Below are 22,298 nucleotides of genomic sequence, written 5' to 3' on the forward strand. Positions count from 1 at the left end.
TTTTGGAATTCAAAACATGTTTTTAGCATCTCTGATGTGTAAATAATTATTTGCAGTCCCCTATTTAGACAGCAGGGGTCACAGTGTCATGAAGGCTAACTCCAAGCTATTGACTGTCCCATCAGCTCCCAGTGGAACCTATAGAAACTGAGAAACCGGCCCAGCTGCAGTAATCCCACCGTATTCACACAGTGCTGCATTTCTGCTGCAGCAACCCACTCACATGAAAACGTGAAATGCCGAGCTCATTCACAAATATCCTCTGTTACATACATATGGGCATATGCACATAATCCGTGCATTTGAGTGCATGGAACGAAGAACAACCCAAGCAGGGAACGTTGCTGATGATGTTTTCGAAGCCAGATGTAGTTGTACTATGACTCGCCACGTTACGTAAGTCAATAGGGCATAGACGTGCCTATTTAGAGGGGTTTACAGAGGATGAGACTGGCAGTGAAACTGTCTAGTACCATGCATGAATGGTCTGTCTTTAATGCTTTATGATAGCCCAGGGAGGCATGATGCTCGCACGACGAGAGCATAGTGGATAATAATGTGATGGGTCTCATGTCTGTACAGTGTTGACTTTGACTGACAGCCGGAAGGCTCCTGTCAATATGATGTAGCTGAGAGAGCAGAAGTAGCTGACATTCCCTTTTTGACCCTCAGTGACTAAGGTGACCACCTCCACACACTAACTGCTGCTCTTATCAGAAATCAGCCTGCTTTTAATTCATCTAGGTAAAAGCTGGGACACATAAAGTGGTGGTTGATTGTTTATCGTGATCTTTACCTTAGGACTACAATCCTATCTACTATCCCAGAGTTCATTTTGGAAGGGGAACAATGATACAAGGTATATCATAAGTCAATCAGGAAGAGTATGTTTTTGCCTTCCCTAAGTGCTCTTAATTGGCTGCCTGGCAAAGTGTACTGTCTTTACCATTGCATTTCTGCACTTCATCTCTTTTCTCTTTACTCTGGCCAATCGTTCTCTCTGCTTCTTTTTTTTGTCCACATTTGATCCTTTCCTGTGATAAAGGCGATGCTATCGTGCTGCTGGTGTAGTCCTGCATGTCAATGCAATCCTCCAACGAAAAGAATAGAAGGACTTAGCTTTCCATCAATAGGTCCCAAACTCTTTCTCTTTTGTTATCATTCTCCTGTGTCTATCTGCTTGTCTTTCACTGTATTTCTATTACACACACTAATAACAGACCAGCACCATCATTTGTGTTGATTTTGCCTTTGAGTATTTATTTAATGTGTTGATGGCCCATATACACGATTGTGTGCTGTTCCAGTTAACAATTGACAACTGTTGTCATAATATCTTTGTTCACTCCGAAAAGGTGTGCCTAAATTTATGTTTAATGTCTACTGTCTAATTGTTTATGTCTACAATTTAATGTCTACAATGGTCGATTAAGAGCTGTAGTGACAACATCTTCTCAAATATTTCTATATGACTAACCCAAATAACTAGCCTGGTGAGACCAGTTTGATCTTGTGTGAGATTCACATCAATGTATCTCCCACAGATCAGTCTGGCCTTTCTGGCCTCTGTGGGGAGGAGCCCATCAATAAATGCCTGGCCAATCAGGGCCTGCATTCATATATAATGTTTATACCTTATTGGTCCCTGTAGTCGTCAATCTAGCTTTGTGAGACCTGTCATAAATCACAAGTTTATTCGTTGATCCATGTTTACGGCAACGACTACATGAACCAGGGTCTGCCTTCCACAAACAGACAGTAGGTGAGGAGGGCCCAGTCTGATTGGTGGCTAGATTAACGACTACATGTATTTGTCAGGGATGCCTTCCACCCCACAGAGACTGGAGAAAGGCCAGACTGATCTGCCGTAGAGAAAATAAATATGTTAAGCTCGCCTAAGATCAGACTGGTCTTGCCAGGGTACCAAATAACAGATGTAGTTAACCACAACTGACACAACTTATTTTCTCAAGCTACTCTTATCTTAAACAAATCTACAATTAATGGTCCTGGTTCAAAACTATTACGTTTAAAAGCCTAAATTACCAATCAGATATAAATAAAGGATTAACTGTGATAATGCAACTCCTGAAATCAGGTGAAGATTTATCTGTTGTTGAATCTACAGAAACATTGGCATGCAGCTTCATTTTGTCTAACTCATCCTTTAAATTATGATTGGATATCTTTGATTCTAGGCATGGCTTGATCAATATGCCTCATAATTTATATTCTACAGTCTGAAAATAGAAATTGCAATAAAGATTGTAATTGTGTGCAGTCAAATGTGCACAAACAACAGCATGGAGGTGCCAAATATTTACTACTGTATGAAGCATGTGTCTAAATCTTGATTGGCACACTGTGAAAACTTGCCCGTCAGTCATTTTGTCGGTTTAGTTCAGCAAGAGCCCTTTTCTCTCTCTCTCTCTCTGTGTATGAGGAGTGTTGCAGAGCACATAGCTTATAAAATGGGTCACAAATTAGTTCTATTTTTGTATAAGGATCAGACATTTCCTGTTGTCACCTACAGGTAGTGAGGCTGAGATGTATGTCTGAGGCCAGGCAGCAGTTGACTTGTTCTGCTTTACAGAGCATTGCCCTGCTACCTGACCACTATATGTGAGCGTTTGTGTGTGTGTGTGTGTGTGGGGGGAGGGGGATTCAGTGAAAAGTACATAATCACCATTAGTGAGCAGCAGACAAGGCAGTATGTGCAAGAAAATAGCCTGATAGCTCTTCTGAGAGTGACAGTGATGAGCTTATTTATCAGAAATGAAGACATTCCTTGTCTGTGTCACGCACCCTGTTAACATGCTTTCAAATGTGAAAGCAACTATGAAGATGCTACATGCACAAATATATGTGCTAAGGGGCGATATCAAGCCACCTGAACACCCTCCTACACCAGCAAATTAAAGAATAACAGGGGGTCGTAAAACCAACATGCATGATATAACACAAGAAGACAGCTGTTCTACTGTGCAGCACCTATATCAACCTGTGTGTGTGTGTGTGTGTGTGTGTGTGTGTGTGTGTGTGTGTGTGTGTGTGTGTGTGTGTGTGTGTGTGTGTGTGTGTGTGTGTGTGTGTGTGTGTGTGTGTGTGTGTGTGTGTGTGTGTGTGTGTGTGTGTGTGTGTGTGTGTGTGTGTGTGTGTGTGTGTGTGTGTGTGTGTGTGTGTGTGTGTGTGCGTGTGAGAGGGAGAGAGGGGAAACTCTCTGAAAGAGGTCATCAGTGTGGGGATGCGGTACAGCTATTGACTCGTACTGAGGAAATCCCTTCTCCTCTTTGTTCACGGAGGCAAGGAACCAACGAGTCTATTGCATGCTAATCAGGGGCTCTTAAGATTATAGGAGATGGTCGATTTGCCAAAATTCACGATTTAACACCGAATGATGCACTGTCCTTTACATCTCATATGCATAAACCCACTCTTGCATCCACAACAGTAATTTCCCACACATTCTGATGAAACCAAGATAGCAATTCCACTGAACAGAAATAAAAGCAGCATATACCAATGACATGTATTTCAGATGTTAAGAAGCACACAAATGTTATCCCCCTGAGAAGACTGCTCTATCTTTGAATGATCTTACTGCTTTTAGGTTGGATAAAGTCATCTTTATAAATAGATGATACTCTTTGTGGAGGCTTTGCAAAAGAGTAATGTTTTGTATATGAGAACTAAACACTGCATCGTCGTTCAACACAAATTTAACTTTAAGCAACAGTTAAAATGATTTGATAAGAAATCAGCAGTCTATATTGGTAAAATAGAATGTAAGCTTAGCATCAAAATCTGTGCAGATTTTAGAAGGACAGATTCCTGTTTCAATGTCAAGTGCACATGCAGGAATTAATTAGGTGTTGCAATGCTTTGGCAAAGCTATTCTTTAAACTTCAAAATATTTTCATTTTTCATTTTCCTTTATTTAACCTCGAAAGATCAATTGAGGGGTGACCCTCTTTTACAATGACGTCGAGTTTGTACATATACACAATATACAATGAGAATACATAACAAGTTTACACACACACACACACACACACAGACAACAACAATTTAAAACATTCAGATCAATTGAATGAGAGACATAATAGCCTAATTAAAACAGTTACAAGTGTAGAGGGGCTGATTCAAAATAATAATTTTAAATTGGTTAACAGTTATGAGTGTATTTATTTTAATTGTATGTTGTAGGCTGTTCCAGGAGTCAGGGGCACTATGGCTAAAAGCGGATTTACCAAGCTCAGACCGGGCATAGGGGACATATAACATGAGCATGTCAGTTGAGCGGGTTTGATAAAGCCCATCTGAAATAAGCAGCATTTCTGTCAAATATAGTGGTAGCTTTCCAGTCAGAGCTTTATATATAAAAATATGCCAATGTGCATCACGTCTCTCCTTAAGGGAGGACCACCCAACCTTTTCATATAAAACACAATGGTGTGTATCATAAGCATCTCCTGTAATGAATCTCAAAGCAGAGTGAAATACAGAGTCTAGGAGTTTAAGGCATGAACGAGATGCATGCCGATAAACCACATCACCGTAATCAAGGACAGACATAAAAACTGCCTCAATAATCCTTTTCCTACTGAACAACGGGAAGGTGGCTTTATTCCTATAAAAATAGCCAATCTTTTGTCGGAGACGACAGACAAGATTTTTTATGTGAAATGTAAAAGAGAGTTTTTCATCTATCCAGATGCCAAGATATTTATATTCAGTGACTCTTTCAATATGAGATCCATTATTTGTGTGAATAATAAGATCATTAAAATGTGTAATTCTTGCTCTGGAAAAGCACATATATTTTGTTTTTTCTATATTAAGGACAAGCCTGAGATCCACTAGACAGTTCTGCAGGGTGTTAAAAGAGCTCTGTAGGTTCTGAACAGATTGTTGCACTGAATCAGAAATGCAATACAGTACAGTGTCGTCAGCATACAAATGGGCATGGCAGTTTTGTAGTGATGAAACAATGTTATTGATGTAAATTGTGAATAGGACTATAAATATAAATAATAGGGTAGTATATGGTTGACACTATCGGATCATGGAATATCAGATTAATTTACAATGAACTGACACATTGGAGTGAGAACTTTCATTCTAACCACTGAGTAGACTGCAAATGGCCCAGATATTTGCAGGTCCAAGCTGATTTGGTATAATAATGATCAAAGGTCACTTACGTCTTTTTGGAGTAGAGAAAATTAAAATATATTTTTCAGGACAAAACAGTTTGAAAAGTATTTAATACATTAATTAATGGAGGACATAATGACAACAAAGTGTAAAATAAAGGTATACATTTCCAACTGATTAAATCTTGAGGTTTAAATATACATAGCTTGTGTACATAGCTTGTGAACAGAGTTTTAACCCTAACCTAGTCTGGCTAATAGGATATAGACAACGAGTATTGCGCTCGAGACAGATAATGCCGCTCAACACCTCCCCTTTCCCGCAGTAGCCTATACCGTTTATGCTCCACTCAGAACGGGAGACAACAGAAAGTGCGCGTGTGTGTTTGATAGGTTTTGATAGTATCCAGCTCATAATGATGCTACACACACGGCGTGCACCATTTTATAATAGGTCCATGGTCGGCACCAATTTGCACTATTTTGAAAGGACACCTTACGGCTTCCTGGGCTTATTGCCACCCGAAGCAATATAGCCTGAGTCCAGACCATACTACTACCAGCTGTAGTTTGGTCTGGTTGTGCAAGACTAACCCTTACCCAACAAACTCCTAAATGACACAATACATTAGCGCTTTCTGGGGTGCTGATCCAACTTCCTATCTTTAAAGATTTAACAGCTCCTGAGATGGGCTTCTGCAAAAGAAAGTAGCGGTTTTACATGATGTTGCTGTATTATACTGCTTAAGCCAGTGCTTCTCAAATGGTGGGGCGCCGTGAGTTGTCGGGGGGGGGGGGGGGGGGGGGGGGGCGCGGGCTGCCTAGATTTCCAACTGACCAAAAAAAAAATATATATTTTTTTTTTAAGTGCTAGCAAGCCTGATGTGTTCTTGTGTATGGTCATAACCGCGCAAAACGCCGCGATTTGCAGTAAATAAATGTCCACATGTGTCTCCAAGTGTCTCTGTAGGCTATTTAAAAAGAAATCAAGCAAGTAGACTAATAATAACATTAATGAATTATTGGTTATCGCATCACAGAAGGCCTATTGGCCTATAATAATAATAAAAAAAACACCACCTTAACTATGTTTACAGTTTAAAAATGTTTTGAATGAAATGCAAACCTCAGTGAATCATTTGCTCTTGTTTCTCTCTCCTGAGATTCACACAGACTGAGCAATCTTGTTTAAATGTTACAAATTGAGCTAATAAACTGAACTTTGATTTGAACTTTGATTTGAAAATTCTGTCTCCTGGGGGGGCATGACAGAAAATAATTGAGAACCACTGGCTTAAGCAATGTAACAAGCGCTGTCCTTGGTGCTGATCCGACTATGCACCCTAAAACTGGCTCTAGCGCTGTCCAAGGTACCAAATCGAATGCACACTGAAACTAGCTCTGTCAGTGAAAGTGTTATTGTGAGAGCACAACCAGAATTCCCACTTGCAGCTCAATCTTAAAACTGACGGCTCATGAAGTCTCTCTCTTGAATTGAAGTCATAGATTTTCCCTTGCAGTTAGTATACTAACTAAAAGCTAACTGCAACCACTAGTCACACTTCAAAAACGAGCCATAAGAATAATCAATAAAGCTGGATATTATGATCACACCAACCTCCTCTTTTTACATTCCCGTAGCATAAAGTTCAATGACCTGGTTGAATATCAAGTTGCACAAATCATGTTCAAAGCTAGAAATAAACTGCTACCAGGTAACATACAAAAACTTTTCTTTGACCGAGAGGGGGGTTACAATTTGAGGCAACAGTTAAACTTTAAGACACTGGCGGTACGCACGACTTTAAAATGTCATTGCATCTCAATTGGGGGTGTGAAACTGTGGAATGGGATGAGCACGGAGCTAAAGCAATGTCCAGACATGATCCAGTTTAAAAAAAGGTTCAAAGCAATGATTTTCATAAGGTACAGGGATGAGGGTGTGAAGTAAGAGGGTAATTATAATTATATGGATATATATATATATATACTGATTGTATAGATATGTATGTATATATGGATATATTGATTGTTTGTAAATATAAATATAGATATATGCATTATATAAATATATAAAATATAAAAAATGTATAGTATATTAAGTTGTATGTAATTGGCAAATATAGTATCGCCAATGGTACAGAGAATATAGATAAGAGAAGCGAATATAATTGTTGTTTTTGTTTTATTTTATTTTATTTTATTTTCTATTTTATTTTTTTTAATTTAATAAATATTTTGATTTTTAATTTTTTTAAGGAAAGGGGTAGGATTAAATAAGTGTATACTTCTTCCTGCTCCTTTTCAGGCATATTTATTGTATTTCCATGCTTTTCATTTTGTTTTGTATGTGGATGTCTGAAATAAACTGTTGGATGTTGGATACTGAAAACATCTGACATCTTAAAATGTATACCTAATGAAGCCCTTGTGGCTAATTGGTTGATAACTCTTTAACACTTTCTTAGACGTAATTGAAATTATACTTGAGACTAGAGCTAATGTAGTGCTTTGTAGCATTGACTATTTTAAACTCAACAAGTTGTTATACCTACACCCTGTCATGGGCATTGCACTTCAGCCTGCTGCTACTGCTTCACACATTTCTGTTTACTATCTGCTCAACTTGATCCCATTCATTATATCAAGATGCTTGCAAGCATTCAGTTTTGATTGTTCTACAATCCCCTGGCACCTTTGTGACATTTGGAGTGAAAGTGTCAAAGGTCTTGAGGTAAACAGCAAAAACAGAACAGTGAGCAGATGTAGACCCACAATCTGTCAACAGTTCCTTTACTCAAGAAAAACAAGGTTCTCCCAACAGTAGTTTTACACCCACTCTATCTCCATACTTCCCTCTCTGTCTTTCCAAAACAAATTGGAATACTAATGCATTGGAACAGGTTGTCACACTATCTCTCACTCCCCACTTTGTGTCTCACTTACCCTCCCACATTTTCATTCACACTTAAACATACACAATCAACTTCCACATACTGCTAGAATATCATTAACTATGACACTGCTTATGCAATAGCAAACTTTGTTTTCTACATGGCTTCTGTGCTTAAGTAAAGCATTTTCTGGCATGATGCATACACAGGTGCGCAAACATAGAGACAAATATAAAGATGCGACACACATACAGTCCTCACGCTACACTCATACCCATATCACATAGATAATCCTGAAATAAGAGACAATAAGCGTGATTCCAGCACAGACAAATGAAGCTCAACATCTAAAATGACAGTTGATGATTAAGCGCTGATTAGTATTCCATTCTCCATGACATGACAGTAATGTGGACAGGTATCATCCTCTATAAGTGCAGATATCAGGGCCGTGCAAACAGCAACACATGGCGCATATTTCCCAATCCAAACACTTTACATTACAAGCCAAAACCAGAGCAATCCTATTGGGATTTTCACTGTCACAGCAACATACTTCTAAAATAGAGTGGTTAAGATATGGGATCTAATTGAAATGTGTTCCTTCTACATACACATCACTGTATCTGTAGGGCATACTTACCGAGGTATAGAGGTATCCTTCACTATTCATTGCAAGATATAGCCCTGTCTTCGCCCCCTGGATTGCCACAATCCGCAGTCCCACCGGAATTAAGTTGAACTGTGCTATAATGGGGAATAAAGTAGGAGAGATAGGGTGCCAGCAAAGAGAGGAGAACACAGAAGAAAGTCAATGAAGACTGTGAAATCAAATACCAACAGTATGCTTTTCTGTCTTCATAGTGTAATGGCTTGACGGCTGCAGTGTAACTGCCGCATGCCCTATCTCTTAAGCCCTAATGCTGTGCCCTCTCTAGTTTTTATGTTGATGTGAACACAACACATTGTCACCTTCACTATGCTTTACTCCGCCTCTAATCCTGGATGATAATAGAGACGCGGAATGGAGCTTAGAGCTAAGACAGGGAAAAGTGGACGGATAGATACTGTTCCTCGGTTGGTTAAACTGGATCTGTTAACAAAAAGTAATCTTTACCACATTCAAACTACACTCTGAAAAGGGGAATCATGTCTGAGTCTGGATGGCCAAATATAATGATACTAAACAGAGGTAGTTCCAGGCCAAATTTCAGATTACTGAAGCACCAGATGAGCATTCACATCATCTCAACAGTGGCAGTGTGTCAATTAGAGGAGCCTTGCTTTAAGTGGTTTTTAAACTTTGAATAGTGAATTTAGAGATCCGACACAATTCCGTATCTGTGATTTCAAATGTAATATATAGATGGCTAAAGCGTGAGCATACATCCTTTCTGCCTATGAGCAAGGACATATTAAATAACCAAAGTTTGACGGGCAGTTTGCCATGATGTACCTCTCCTTTAAAATACAAAAATAAAAGTACATTATAATTGTAACAAATTTGACAGTTGGGTTAGAAGTTGAACCCAACTGTCCACACCAATCCTAACGTTTTCCTTCACTCTTCAGCCCCCCGCCCCCCTGTAGCACAGTGTCACATCTTCTGTGGTTCTGTTTAGGTCAGTGTGTACAATACAGCAATAGCTTTACCCAAGTAAGAGATTTCTCTCCCAGTGAGGGCAAGAGCTGTTTAGTACTTGAGCTTTGTGCTGGTGAAAACTGCAGGTGTATGAGACACTGTAATATGATCAAATGTACACAACACGACCACAAGCACTGACGTGTAGGCTGCAGACAGAAACACACTCACAGAATGAGCTGCTTTCATCCCTTGTGCTGTCCATGGTGCCGTCAGGCTGCATCTGCAGGTAGTATCCGTGTTGGCTGTATAGCCGGGTTACAATGCCCTTCAGCTGGGGCTCTGCAAGGGAGCACCGGAAAACAGCATCGCATTAGACAGGTGCCTCCGCCAGAGGTCGAGAGCAGAGATGACATTCACTGATTTACAGATCCTGAGAGAAAAAAGGGTTAGCCAAATATGTCAGAGTTTAAAGACACTAAGCACAGAGGAGATTTACTGTGAAAAGAAAAATGTTGAATTGATAAACAAACATCTGTTATTTCATATAAAAAATACTGGTATTGGGGGCGCCTTTAGCTCAGTCGGTAAGGCGTCCCCCTCCCAGGCCGGGCCCAGCAGCAGACCCGGGTTCGATTCCCGCCCGCGGTCGTTCTCTGCATGTCACTCCCCTCTCTGCCCCATTTCACCTCTGTCTCTCTGCACTATCAATAAAGCATAAAAATGCCCCAAAAATATCTTATAAAAAATGTAATACTGGTATTGATAAAAAATCCAAACGGCTCATGGGGTTTACATACTTTCAAGCAGCACTATACATAACAAAATCACAAACATCCTCACTAACTATTTTCTTGTACTTACTATGTCCCGTATCCAACATTAAATCAATTAACAGTACTACAAGAGAAAATAATACCATTTTGTTGGAGCTAGAGGCTTACTCTCGAGAGGAGGGAAGATAGAAAAACACAAGATAGTTTAGGTTATCAGTATTCAATAACAATTTCTTAGTTAATTAGCCAATTGCCCAAAGTACATTTTGGGTCCTATTCGACAAACACTGGGGACACATAACACCCAATGAATCTGAAATGATGTAGCAGCAAGTGATCCAACTAACTAATGAATAAACGTGTGTTTAACTTAAACTAACATATCGGCCCACTGTATTCGCTACCAGTGGTATTTTTAGCAAGAGCCGGGGCCAGCAGATGAAGTCAAGTGAGAGTTAGGGGCCACTCACACTAGGGCCGCGGCCCCGTGCCCAAGCTCATTTGCATACTAAAGTCTAGAACGTTTGGCTAGTGTGACCACGCCATCCGTATTCCAGCACGGAACAGCCCCTTGGCCACGGCACACTTGGGAGAGGTGTGCCGTGGCCAAAGTACAGATGCTAATGAGATGACACGCGCACAAGCAAGCGCACAGGCGGCGTTCCTGACGTGAATTAATTAAGGATACATAGTCCGTTAACCAGAGCCGGCCCAAGCCTTCAGGGGGCCCTAAGCGAAATATGATTAGGGGGCCCCTCTCCAATGTTAGCGCTGCTGAAACTATAGATCTTTGTTAAATATCATTCACACACCCAGTGTTTTCCGCTAGTGCCTCCACTAACTGGCTGTGCGAAAATATTAGACAGCCGAGATTCAGACCCTCCTTGGGGGGTCCGGGGGTATGCCCCCCCGGGAGATTTTTTTAACCTTTTTAAAGTGAAATGCATGAATCTGGTGCACTTTGAGAGGAAAATTAAGAGGCTAAATCTGAGAAATTGTGTGTGAACAAATAATTTGGAGACACTGGGTCAGATGAATTAGAAGCTATTGAAGAAGGACACATGGATTTTCCATAAAAATATTAATATAAAATAAAATATTATGGGTTGGGCTTGGAGCTCTTTTTCTTTTACGGGACATATTTCTCTGTAATATAGTGAATGCATTTAAATGCAGTGTGAGGAACGAAGCAGAAGAACTCTGTTGTCCAGCTACTGTATCTTTTTTTCCACAGACAAGGCTGACATAGGCTATAGACTATACACAGTGCATGGGCAACTGAGTACAGCCCCATTTCCAATTGTTTTTAAATAAACTCAATACACACTGTGCATGGATGTGAACGTGACATGATCAGATAATTTCAGATTTCCTCCCAGATGAACTGATTACATTTTTAGGATATTAATTATCTAGACCAATACATTTTATTCCTTTTTTTGTATGATAACTCACATTTGCATAGTATGATGTTAATATCAAACACACAAACTAAAAAAAAATAATAATGATTTATTTTTTATTTTTTTTTAAGGGGCCCCCCAGGCAGTCGGGGGCCCTAAGCGGCCGCTTAGTTCGCTTATGCCTCGGGCCGGCTCTGCCGTTAACGACCGCTGCCTTACTAGTCGGCACCAGAATTGCCCACCACTTGGACTTGTAGCTACATAAAATGTGTGAGAATTAACGTGTGTAGGCCTAGGTGTGGGCTAATAAAAGAGGGACAGCGCAGAAAGCAAAGAAAGAAGGTTTTCGTGTTTACTCACGTTCGTCAGATGATTTTTTTCTTTTTCCTCCCGTCAGCTGTCATAATAATGCCTTTACGCATGGCGGTGGAGACGAACCCAACACAACACACAGCGGGACTCCGCGGCCCGGTGATAAGGAAACAGTAGCTACTTTATAAAGACACTTAAAATAACGATCTCTGCTCATACAAAAAGTTCTGACTTGGATTACTTGATAGATCGATCGATGTGTATAAAACCATCCGATACATATGGTCTGATGACGGGCCGTTATATTAATAATAAACAGCGTGCTGCACAATTATTACGTCAAGGCTACATTTAAAAGAAACAATAGCTTAAGGATTTGATGCAAATTTGGCCGGATGAAAATATTCACAAACAAACAGTCGTATAGCCTTCAAGTAGACTACGCTCCAAATCCTAAACGCGCACGGTGACGTAGGCAATGTGCAATCGTGCCCAGGCCACGAGCAGTGTGACCACGGGCCAGCGGGGGGAGTGGGGAGGGGGGGAATCGTGCTGAATCTTCCTGCAGCACGGAACAGGCAAACGGCCCTCGTGTGAGTGGGCCCTTAGTCTGTCTCCAGCTAAATAAAATATATATAATCAAGGGGTGGCTGGGTGGCGGCGGAAAGGACAGAGGGCGAATAAAAAGGTTGAATGTTTTATAAGTCCCTGCAGCCTATTTTGAGTTTATTTATGAAACATAGAGGAGCTTTGCACAAAACTGAGTTCAGAACTAGCCTGATCGTGTGAGCTTCACATGAGTTTCTGTCCTACAGATCTGTCTGTCCTTTCTCCAATCTCCCTGGGGAGGAGCCCTGTCAAACAATAACTGGGCCAATCAATATCCACACGCTGACCTACAGTCGTCCTTTATAGTGGAAGGCACCTTCTGATAGGTTCACGTAGTCGTCAATCTAGCGTTGACATCATTGATTACAAGAACCAATCAGGGGCTGCCTTCCACCAACAGACAGAAAGTGGGGAGGGCCTGGTCTGACTGGAGACTAGATTGACGACTAAATGTACTTATCAGGGATGCCTTCCACAAAATGACAGGGCCAGACTCCTCCACGGAGATTGGAGATAGTTCAGACTGATCTACAGGTGAGAACCAAATGTGAAACCCGCGAGGTCAGGCTTGTCTCGCCAGGTTATAGCTTAGCACCTCTGCTTTGCTAAACTCTGCCACTGCCCTCGCACACACCCCCCGGGGGGACATGGACCCAGGACACTGCGCAATCTGCCTTTCTTCTTCTTATGACCAGCACAGGGAGCGAGAGAGTGGTAAAGTTCTGCAGGACGAGTTCCCAGAGGAAGTGTGCTAGGGTTGAGGCATCACTGAAACCGTGACCTACTCCCATTGTTACATGCAAAGCATCTGCAGCAGCGCTCCCCAACCTCCCTCTTTCAAAGCAGCTTGTCAAAACATTTCAGGATCTCCACTCCCGCACTTTCTTCTTCTTCTTTTTCCCCTTTTTTCCTTTCCGTATCCTTTGAGTTATGTGCGCTTTCATCCCACCTAATAACTTCATACATCATCCAATCAGAGCAGCGGAGCCATTCATTACTTGTCCCCACAGATGCAAAACACAGAGATGAGAGAGAGAGAGAGTGAGCGAGAGAAAGAAAGTTAAATGGGAGGATCAGGGAGGAGAAGTGAACAGAGAGACAACAGAGTTACTGAGATGACACTGTCATTTCATCAAGATTGACGGCTGTGTGTGCTCCAGAACAAAGTACATTGAGGCAAAAATTCAATAGACTTGTGCAATATGGTTGCAATCAAAATATATTCCCATGCTTGGTGTCAGGGGTACAACAACTAATGTATCTCTCAGAGGAGCTGGCTCTGACTTCAAAATCTTCATCCTCCAACAGACCAACTATAAATCCTGGTGCAGTGTAATGAAAGCAAGCTTCACACAAAACACGGTAACAGTTGTGTTTTACAGCAGCTGCATTTGAGATTCATAGAGGATAAAAGGAAAAGCAGATCTGGTGGACTCTTGCCACCTTATTACCATACAAATGTGGCAATTTATTTAGGCCCAACGTCATATTTCACTGTGCTCTACAAGTCAGTGCAACTTTTTAATGTATGTTTTATAACCTTCCAAGTGTTGTAAACTGACAGAGCAAAACTATTGGGAGGTGTCAAAAATGAAGGCTCATGAAATAGTTTTTGTATTCTGCCATTACTGTGTTGAACATAACCAGCTGAATTTGCCCGTGCAACAAATGGTATGTGTTACTGAACTTTTTTGACTATTCACTTGCGTATTCACACCTGCCGTGTTAAGTTCGGTTGAAATGAAATCAGGTGCGCTTCCACTTTCAGTGTGCATTAGGTGTGAATACAGCAATCGCACTCGGAGGCGGACCAAACAAGGGCACCGAGACCCAGCTGAACAGGTGTTCTTGTTGCGCTTCCAAACAAACTCTGGTGCAGTTCGCTTGTTGTCTGAATTTGCCTCGACCCAAATGCAGGAAGCACTGTGCCTTTTCTATATTTTATTTTTTAATAAATCGCCATTATTAAGAAGATTAGTTGTGGTTTGACCGGTAGCCACTAGCCAATATATTACATTTGATAGAGAGGACGTGTAAAAATGCTGATGTGGTCAGCGATCAGATGAAGGAGAGGAGAGTGTCTTTATTTTGCTTCCCAGGTTAGTCCGTTAGTACTGTCCCGTGTCAGATCTTGGCCGAGCCTTGCCAAACTGACACACAGCTGACATACAGGAGCCTATTTAATTATTCTAGCGAGTCGGTCATCCAGCAGCAGTGAAAATTTCACATCGTAGGCTACATGCCAAAAAACGTGGTATTGACATACATAGTATTTTATTCTATATTTTCATATGAAACAGCAATAACTTTCTTCTTTATAACTGCAGGGGAGAGTGGGGTGAGTTGGGCCACTTTTTACTCAAAGTGACTTTAAAGTAAGTCCTTGACAGTAATGTATCCAACTAAAATATGTACGTATAAGTATTTAAATTATTAAAGAGTAACATTAATTAATATTTATTTGAGTTATGAGAGGTATTAGTCACTTAATTACATCAAACTGATCCTGGTCCCATTTTACAGTGTTCATTAAAGCAGAAGTTGTTCTTCTTCTCCTCTAAACCCAAATAAATCATATAGAGATCACCAGGAAACTTTGCCAGTTGATTTCTTACATTGAAAGTATCTAAACTACAAACCCTAACCCTTTTTTTTTAATATTTGAATAATAATGCAAATTTGGTAATAGCTAAATAATTATGTGTAAATTGGCTGTAAAGGAGAAATATACAGATGCAAACCTATGGTTAAGTAAAATAAATGCCTAAATACATTTTTTTGACCTTTCATTCATACTACCTACGAAAGAAGCAAAAAATACCCACAAAAAAGCAATGTTATTGCCAGTAGTCGCTCGCCTTAATTAGTGTATTAATGTTGACCATTTACAGTGTTACAGAGACATTTAGAATTTCTCTGCCTTTCATTCATATCCCTTATTCTGTCACTCTCCACCTCTGCTGTATCTGCTGAAGCTTCTCCAAGCGTTAAGCGAGCAGTTTAAAACAGCTGTGTACAACAGCATCAGCCATCTGTGGAGGTGTAGACTCCAGGGGGACTGAAGTCATAGTTAGAAGTTAGCAGTATCTGTGGTTTAGTGGGCTGAGTGTCCCAGGGTACACCATATATTCTGCACAAATGTTTCTGGATCTTAAAGGCCAGAATTGCTGTTTCTTCCAAAGAAAAAGGAAAAATAACTATTTGCTATACAACCCCGCTGTGAAAAACAGTTTTGTTTGTACTGAAAACAAAGGTCTGCAGCATATTCCAATTATATACTAGAGCAGGGTTTCTCATTCCTCTCCTGGAGTACCACTTGTCTGTCCAGCACATTTTAGACTGCTCCAGCAGGCTCCAACAGCTGATTGATTCATATGATCAGCTTGTTATCAAGCAGCTTGAGGAGTTAAAAAGTTGATTATTTGAATCATCTGTGTTGAAGCAGGATGGCAGGTACCCTCTATGACTTATCTTTTGTTTAAAATGTGTTTCCAATGGACTGGTGAAACAAGTTGTTGTTACATTTTACATTTATATTGTACATACTTTATAAACATTTTACAATATGGCATTAGTTTTGTACATTGAAAACTAGTAATGAAAATGATTATCACTCATGACACTGTCTAGACCAGGTTTTGAAATTAATTTTAATTAAAACATTAAATTAGTTATCATGGCATAAAACCAATGATCCTATTCCAAATTAGACTAGTCTAAAATGACATATCCATCTGTGCTAAAAAAAACAACTAGGAGCTTCAAATTGAAAATCCAACTGAAGCGAGAATTTGGAGAATCGTGACACCCGTATACCATGTATACTCTATCTATTGTAAAACTCTAAAGCTATTTATTTTTGGCTCTGGTAGTCCAGTCCAACAAGGCTTTTAACAACATGCAAATGAACAAAACTGTGTCTAATCATAACACTGACTCAACTCGGTGTCATCAAATAGCAGAGGCACTACATCCCCTGGGTATTCTGCCAACTGCTCCCCACTCACTGTCTCGTTGGCATCTGTGTCTGCATAATGCGTAGCCTACACCCCCCCCCCCCCTACACACACACACACACACACACACACATTCACACTAACACACTTTTCCTGTCATTGCTGTTAGTGTTGCAGTATACGTGGGCATTAGCAGTGAATAAATCAAGCCTTCAACCAACAAGTCACATTGTTGCCCGAGTAACACGCCCTTTCATCAAAAATAAAGAGGAGTACATCACACACAAACAGACTGAGTTAAACGTTGTGGAATATATTCTATAAACTAGACCCAGTATGGACGATCTGTGCGTCCCTGTGCTTTATACTTGATACTGAAACTTGTCACTTCAGAGAAATAAGGGTTACCAAAGATATTTTCCAATGCACTTCAGTAAAGCTGGGGGAATTCAAGGGATCAATCAAAATCAAAGCAGCAGTGGCCAAAAATTGTCTGACTTTTAGTCTTACTCCTTAATAAGCCTCAAGTTTATGGAAGTAAATGAGTGTCATCGGATTTTGAAAATAAAAAGCCATTGAATTTTAAGCACTGAATATTTATGCATTGAAATAACGTATCTGAATTGTTTGCCTCTGAATTTAAGTCATTACATTTTAAACAACTAATTTTCACCTTTATTTTACAATGTTCTCAAATTCAAAATCAAATATTCAACGTTAAAAAATTCAACGTGCCAAATTCAACTGCAAAATCCCATGTATGAAATTCAGAGTAAAACTTTGGGGACCCAAGAAAGAGCAATCGATCATAGATGCTAGATCGCGTTCAACAAAGAGAGCAAGTGGGAATATTAGCTCGTTGCCTTGGATATCCTTGACTGATGCAGGAAGGCAAATCAGGTTTTAGCCATGTCAAACGGCAACGCAAGTAACGATGGTGCTTCGGTGAGTAGAAACATGTTTCTATATATATGCCATTATATTCTTCCCTATATAGAAACATGTTTGAATATTTGATTTTGAATTTGAGAACATTGTAAAATAAAGGTGAAACTTAGTTGTTTAAAATGTAATGAGTTAAATTCAGAGGCAAAAAATTCAGATACATAATTTTGTCATGGAAGTTTTTTAATCAGTTAAACCTTGTGGGAATAAATGAACTGAAACTTCTCAATATAAACAATTTAATAAAAGTAGATAAAACAACAGAGTTACAGAGTAAAGTTTCCAACCTGCATGGTCAGCCCCCGACAGGACTGACACTATCTTTTGGTCAGACAGGGATTTTAAAGGCCCCCTTAAACAACGGGGGTGTCAACTAACAGATGGTCAAACAGGTCTCAGGGGTTTATTGTGGTCATTGTGGTTTATTGTGGTCAGCCACAATAAACCTTAAATTAGTTTAAGCAACTGTTGTCAGCACATTTCTTAGAGGAAATGCACATGTGTTAAACTGATGTGATATACATATAGAAAAACAGATCAATACGATGGTTACAAATAAATTTGCCCTCACAAATTTCAATGCGGCAAAAAATTCAGGTACATTATTTCAATGCTGCAAAAAATTCAGATACGTTATTTCAATGCATAAATATTCAGTGCTTAAAATTCAATGGCTTTTTATTTTCAAAATCCGATGACACTCATTTACTTCCATACAAGTTCCAAAAACACTGTTACATTTTCTGTAATGCAACTGGATAGCGTCTTTCCTTAGACATTTTTCTTCCCCCTAGATGCCCATTTCTTTCAGACCCCTCAACTGCTTTTTGTGACACAGGCATCTTCACAATAAAATGATTTAGCCCAAGCAGTTGGTTATTTTTCAAACTTTGGAAAGCTCTCCCCGAAGCATCAGAAGGCTGGCTCTATGCAGTATTCTCACTGGATGAATAGTACTTCTGATGAATAATCTGAACTCCATGTTTAAAATTGCTCAAGTGCCCCTTTAAACTTGATGGTTTGTGTCCAGGCCACGAAGGAGTGAGCACACATTACCACGCAAGCCAACTTTCTTTCCCCTCGAGAAGCCATGGAGAAGTACACTGACTGATAGTGACACACTGTGACAGCACTCTACCTCTGGTTGGATTAGCAAAGCACAGAGTTGTTTACATGATGAGCAAAAAGCCTGTGTTTGTATCACGTGGATGCGTAGAGTGCACATGTACTCTCCAATTCTCTATGGTAGTAAACAGAGAAGATGATAACTCGGAAGAGCTACTGACTCAAAGGTTATGTTTATTGAATTGGGTATGGTAGACCATATTTGCCTCAAAACATCAGAGCATATTAAGGGCCAAAAGCTATCATGAACTGTCAAAGATTACGTTCAAAATAAAGCTTTAGAAAATAATAAATAAATTACATGGAGGAATGTATGAAGCAGTGTTTTTCAGCATTTATCATCTTGTCCGAATTCAGATTTATTGTGATCCTTTAGAGAATCAGTATTAAAAATATAACAAGGCCTTAGATAATAATGTATATGACTTAGATATTGGGATATTTTTCTGTTGAATTGGTGCTTTTACTTTTGATACTTTAAAGAGGACCTATGATGCTTTTTGACTTTTAAGACCTATAAACGTTGTTATGATGATTTATAGTCATGCTTAACCATACTAAATTATCAAATAATGACTTACATGCATTTCGACGTATTCCCTGCTGACCGTCTGGGGTGTCTGTGCAGAGCACTAGACACTATTCTAGCCAGTCGAGAAGTCACGTGTTCAAAGCGGCTTGACGCTTTGTAATTTCGTGACGTCGCATGTAACTTGGTGAAGTCACCACGCGGATGTTTCCATGTATGGTAATGCTGTCACTTCCCTGTTCGCGTCTGCCTCGCGCCCTTATAGGTCCATGCTCGCGCTTCCCGCCACTGAAAGTGTTCCGGAAGGAAGGTAACCTATCACAACGGAGTGGGTTTGCAGGAGGGGGGGGGGGGGAGGGGAGCGGAGATGGCCGAAGCACAGGCGGAGGGAGCGGAGATGGCCGAAGCACACACACTCAAGTGTTGACAGGACGTGCTGGATCGCCAAAATAAGAGAAAGAGCTTCCCGAAAATCTACATAGTTTTTTGTGATGTGATTCGTGTCAGGTTGCTCTATAGCAGTGTAAAACAAGAAATTAAGACCAGAAAAGTAGTATAATAGGTCCTCTTTAAGTTAGTTTTGTTGGTAAAACTTTGGTAGTTTTATCAACAGTTAAATGTCATTTTAATTTTAATGCAGGGCTATAACTTTAAGAGCATGACAGTAAATGATCTGAATACTTCCATCACTGTTATAAAGGAGCCCCATGCAGTGTAAAGTAGGGCTGCAGCTAATGAGAATTAATTATCAAGTCATCATCTGCAGCTATTATCTTGATTAATTGTTTTGTCTATAAAGTTTCAGAAAATAGGGATAAAATGGCAACATGACATATTCAAAGCGCTTGTTTTATCTGACTCACGTTCTGAAACCCAAGTATGTTCAATGATCTATAGGATCCAGAAACAGAACTACTGAAACGAGTTGAATATAAAAAATTATTGATTTTCTATGGATCCTCTTAATAATTAATAAGCTGAACGTTTCAACTCTATCGCAGAACGTTGTAAGCCTCATATTAAATGCTTAACATTCAGAAGAGCCCTGGTTATTTGACATCCACATGACACAATAATGTGAGAATGAGGTTCCCAGGGGCTGGAAATAAATGCTTCAAGACGGATTCAAAACATATTTTTTTATGTAAGTGAAAAAGAAGAATGTGTCCAAGGATATACAGTATTAACAACAATGACATAGTCTACATTTAAAGTATTTTAATTCTCATTTTGTAGATAACCAGGGCCATACAGTAAATGGATTACTGCACAATCTCCTCTCTTGATCCAATCGAGACTGCTCATTATCATGATTAATCTCACCATACGTATCCCATCTAGTTTGAAGTGCATCCCTGTCCCTTAGCTGAAGGAGCAGCAGGGACCACACACATTATCTTTTCAGGGTGAGCACACCAGCATCTGCCTTGCACTACGTTCACAAGCCATGCCAGAAACACAACCTGCCGTCTCGGCTGTCCTGGGTATTTCCCTCCGAGAGGAGCCGGGTGACTGTAGTCATCACTCTTGGGACACGCGTGGGCTTGAGTGACAGAAAACATTTGCCGATGCGGGTCAGTGGAGTGTGGGTCAACGAGATCCCTCGGTCTGTTTATGTACATCAGCAGCACAGGTGTTGTCAGCGCACCCGAGAACATGGTGACTCATCAGCGGGCCCATTTCCAAGTGTCCCCTCCACACATGAACGAAAAATATAAAACACGTTGCTGACAGACTGTGTGTAGTGTAGAGTGAGTGCATTAAGGGATGTGGCTTTACAAGACACATTTTATGGCAGGCGTTGTATGGGTAACTGGTAAAGCTATTCTATGGTCAAGATGTAGACAGGTGACAGACAGTTTTTTGCTTTCATATTTTGCCAGGGAGAAATATTTATGTTTTAATTTTCAGGCCGAGGTAAAGGATGACTATGTTAGTGTTAAAAGTTTTGTAAAAGCAAGAGATATTATAGTCATTAGTGCAATTTTGCCCCTAATCCCAGCAGTAAATGCTGCACAATCTACACAGGGATGCCCCTCATCAATTTACATTTCAGCAGTGATAATCATTTTGAAAATCACCTGGGGGAGACCGGAGCCTGGTGTGATAGTACAGCCACGCACACTGCAATTATGAGTGTGTCTGTATAAATGAGGGCAATGCACATAAGAAACCCAAGGTAATCACTTCATGCATCACGGCTGCCATCAAGGACACTTAAAACCCTTTCGCAATGTAATTGCTCTGAAAAATAAGCAGCGGTTGAGGTTTATCGCTAATCAGAGTAGTGTATGGCTCGGTGTTAGTTATCATTTCACTAATGTATTTATCTGGCCTCGATGTGAGCTTGGTATGTCGCTCGCTGATCTCCCCCCGTTGCAGAGCTCCTCTTGATAAGGTTGGAGGTAATTACTAGGGGGTCTGCATGACTGAGCAGCCAAGGGCATTTCTTCTTCTGCTATGACCCAACCAAACAACAGGGGGTTTTCCTTGGTTTATATATTTCAGGACTCCCTGCTTCTGCCCTCTCATTTTACTATAGCTCTCTTTATACCTCTCTACATGTGCAAACTGTACACGTGTGTTTGCATGCATGCACATGTGTACTGCATATATACGCAAAAAATAGGCACTCTGTCTCTTGTGTAGTGTTTGATTCCGCTTCTAATAAAAGGATAACATGATTCCTCCTTCTTTTCCTTTTCTAAACTGGGCCATGAGCTTTACAGTGCTGCTAGTAATTATCAACCTTGTGGGAAGATAGATGGGTGGAGAGAACGAGCAGAGGAAGGAAGGAAGTCGTGAAGTCGATAACAACATGGAGGCAAGATTGAGGAATTCTCTACTGTTTGTCCAGAGAGAAAAAGAATGGATGGGTAGCAAGAGCAAGACAAAAAAGGGCAGTGACAGAGCGATAGAGCGATACAATGATACAGAGTGTGACAACAAGCGTGAGAGGGAGGGGGTTGGAGATAGTTGAAGACAGGTTGGGAAAAGGCTGTGTCGTTGAG

The 22,298-nt window shown here is 40.3% G+C and overlaps 1 protein-coding gene across 1 annotated transcript in view; it reads right to left on the reverse strand.

Annotated features, from left to right (window-relative positions):
• Window positions 1-22,298, reverse strand: part of fgf11b (fibroblast growth factor 11b) — a gene marked incomplete at both ends in the record, with an annotated part of 34,324 nt that overhangs the window by 4,975 nt on the left and 7,051 nt on the right. The window contains 2 exons of the mRNA XM_080040533.1: window positions 8,694-8,797; window positions 9,864-9,974. Of these exons, the coding sequence (XP_079896659.1) occupies window positions 8,694-8,797; window positions 9,864-9,974 (215 nt within the window). The remainder of the gene's footprint in view (window positions 1-8,693; window positions 8,798-9,863; window positions 9,975-22,298) is intronic.

Source organism: Ammodytes marinus (genome assembly GCF_949987685.1).
Source record: "Ammodytes marinus genome assembly, chromosome: 14".
Lineage (NCBI taxonomy): Eukaryota > Metazoa > Chordata > Actinopteri > Uranoscopiformes > Ammodytidae > Ammodytes > Ammodytes marinus.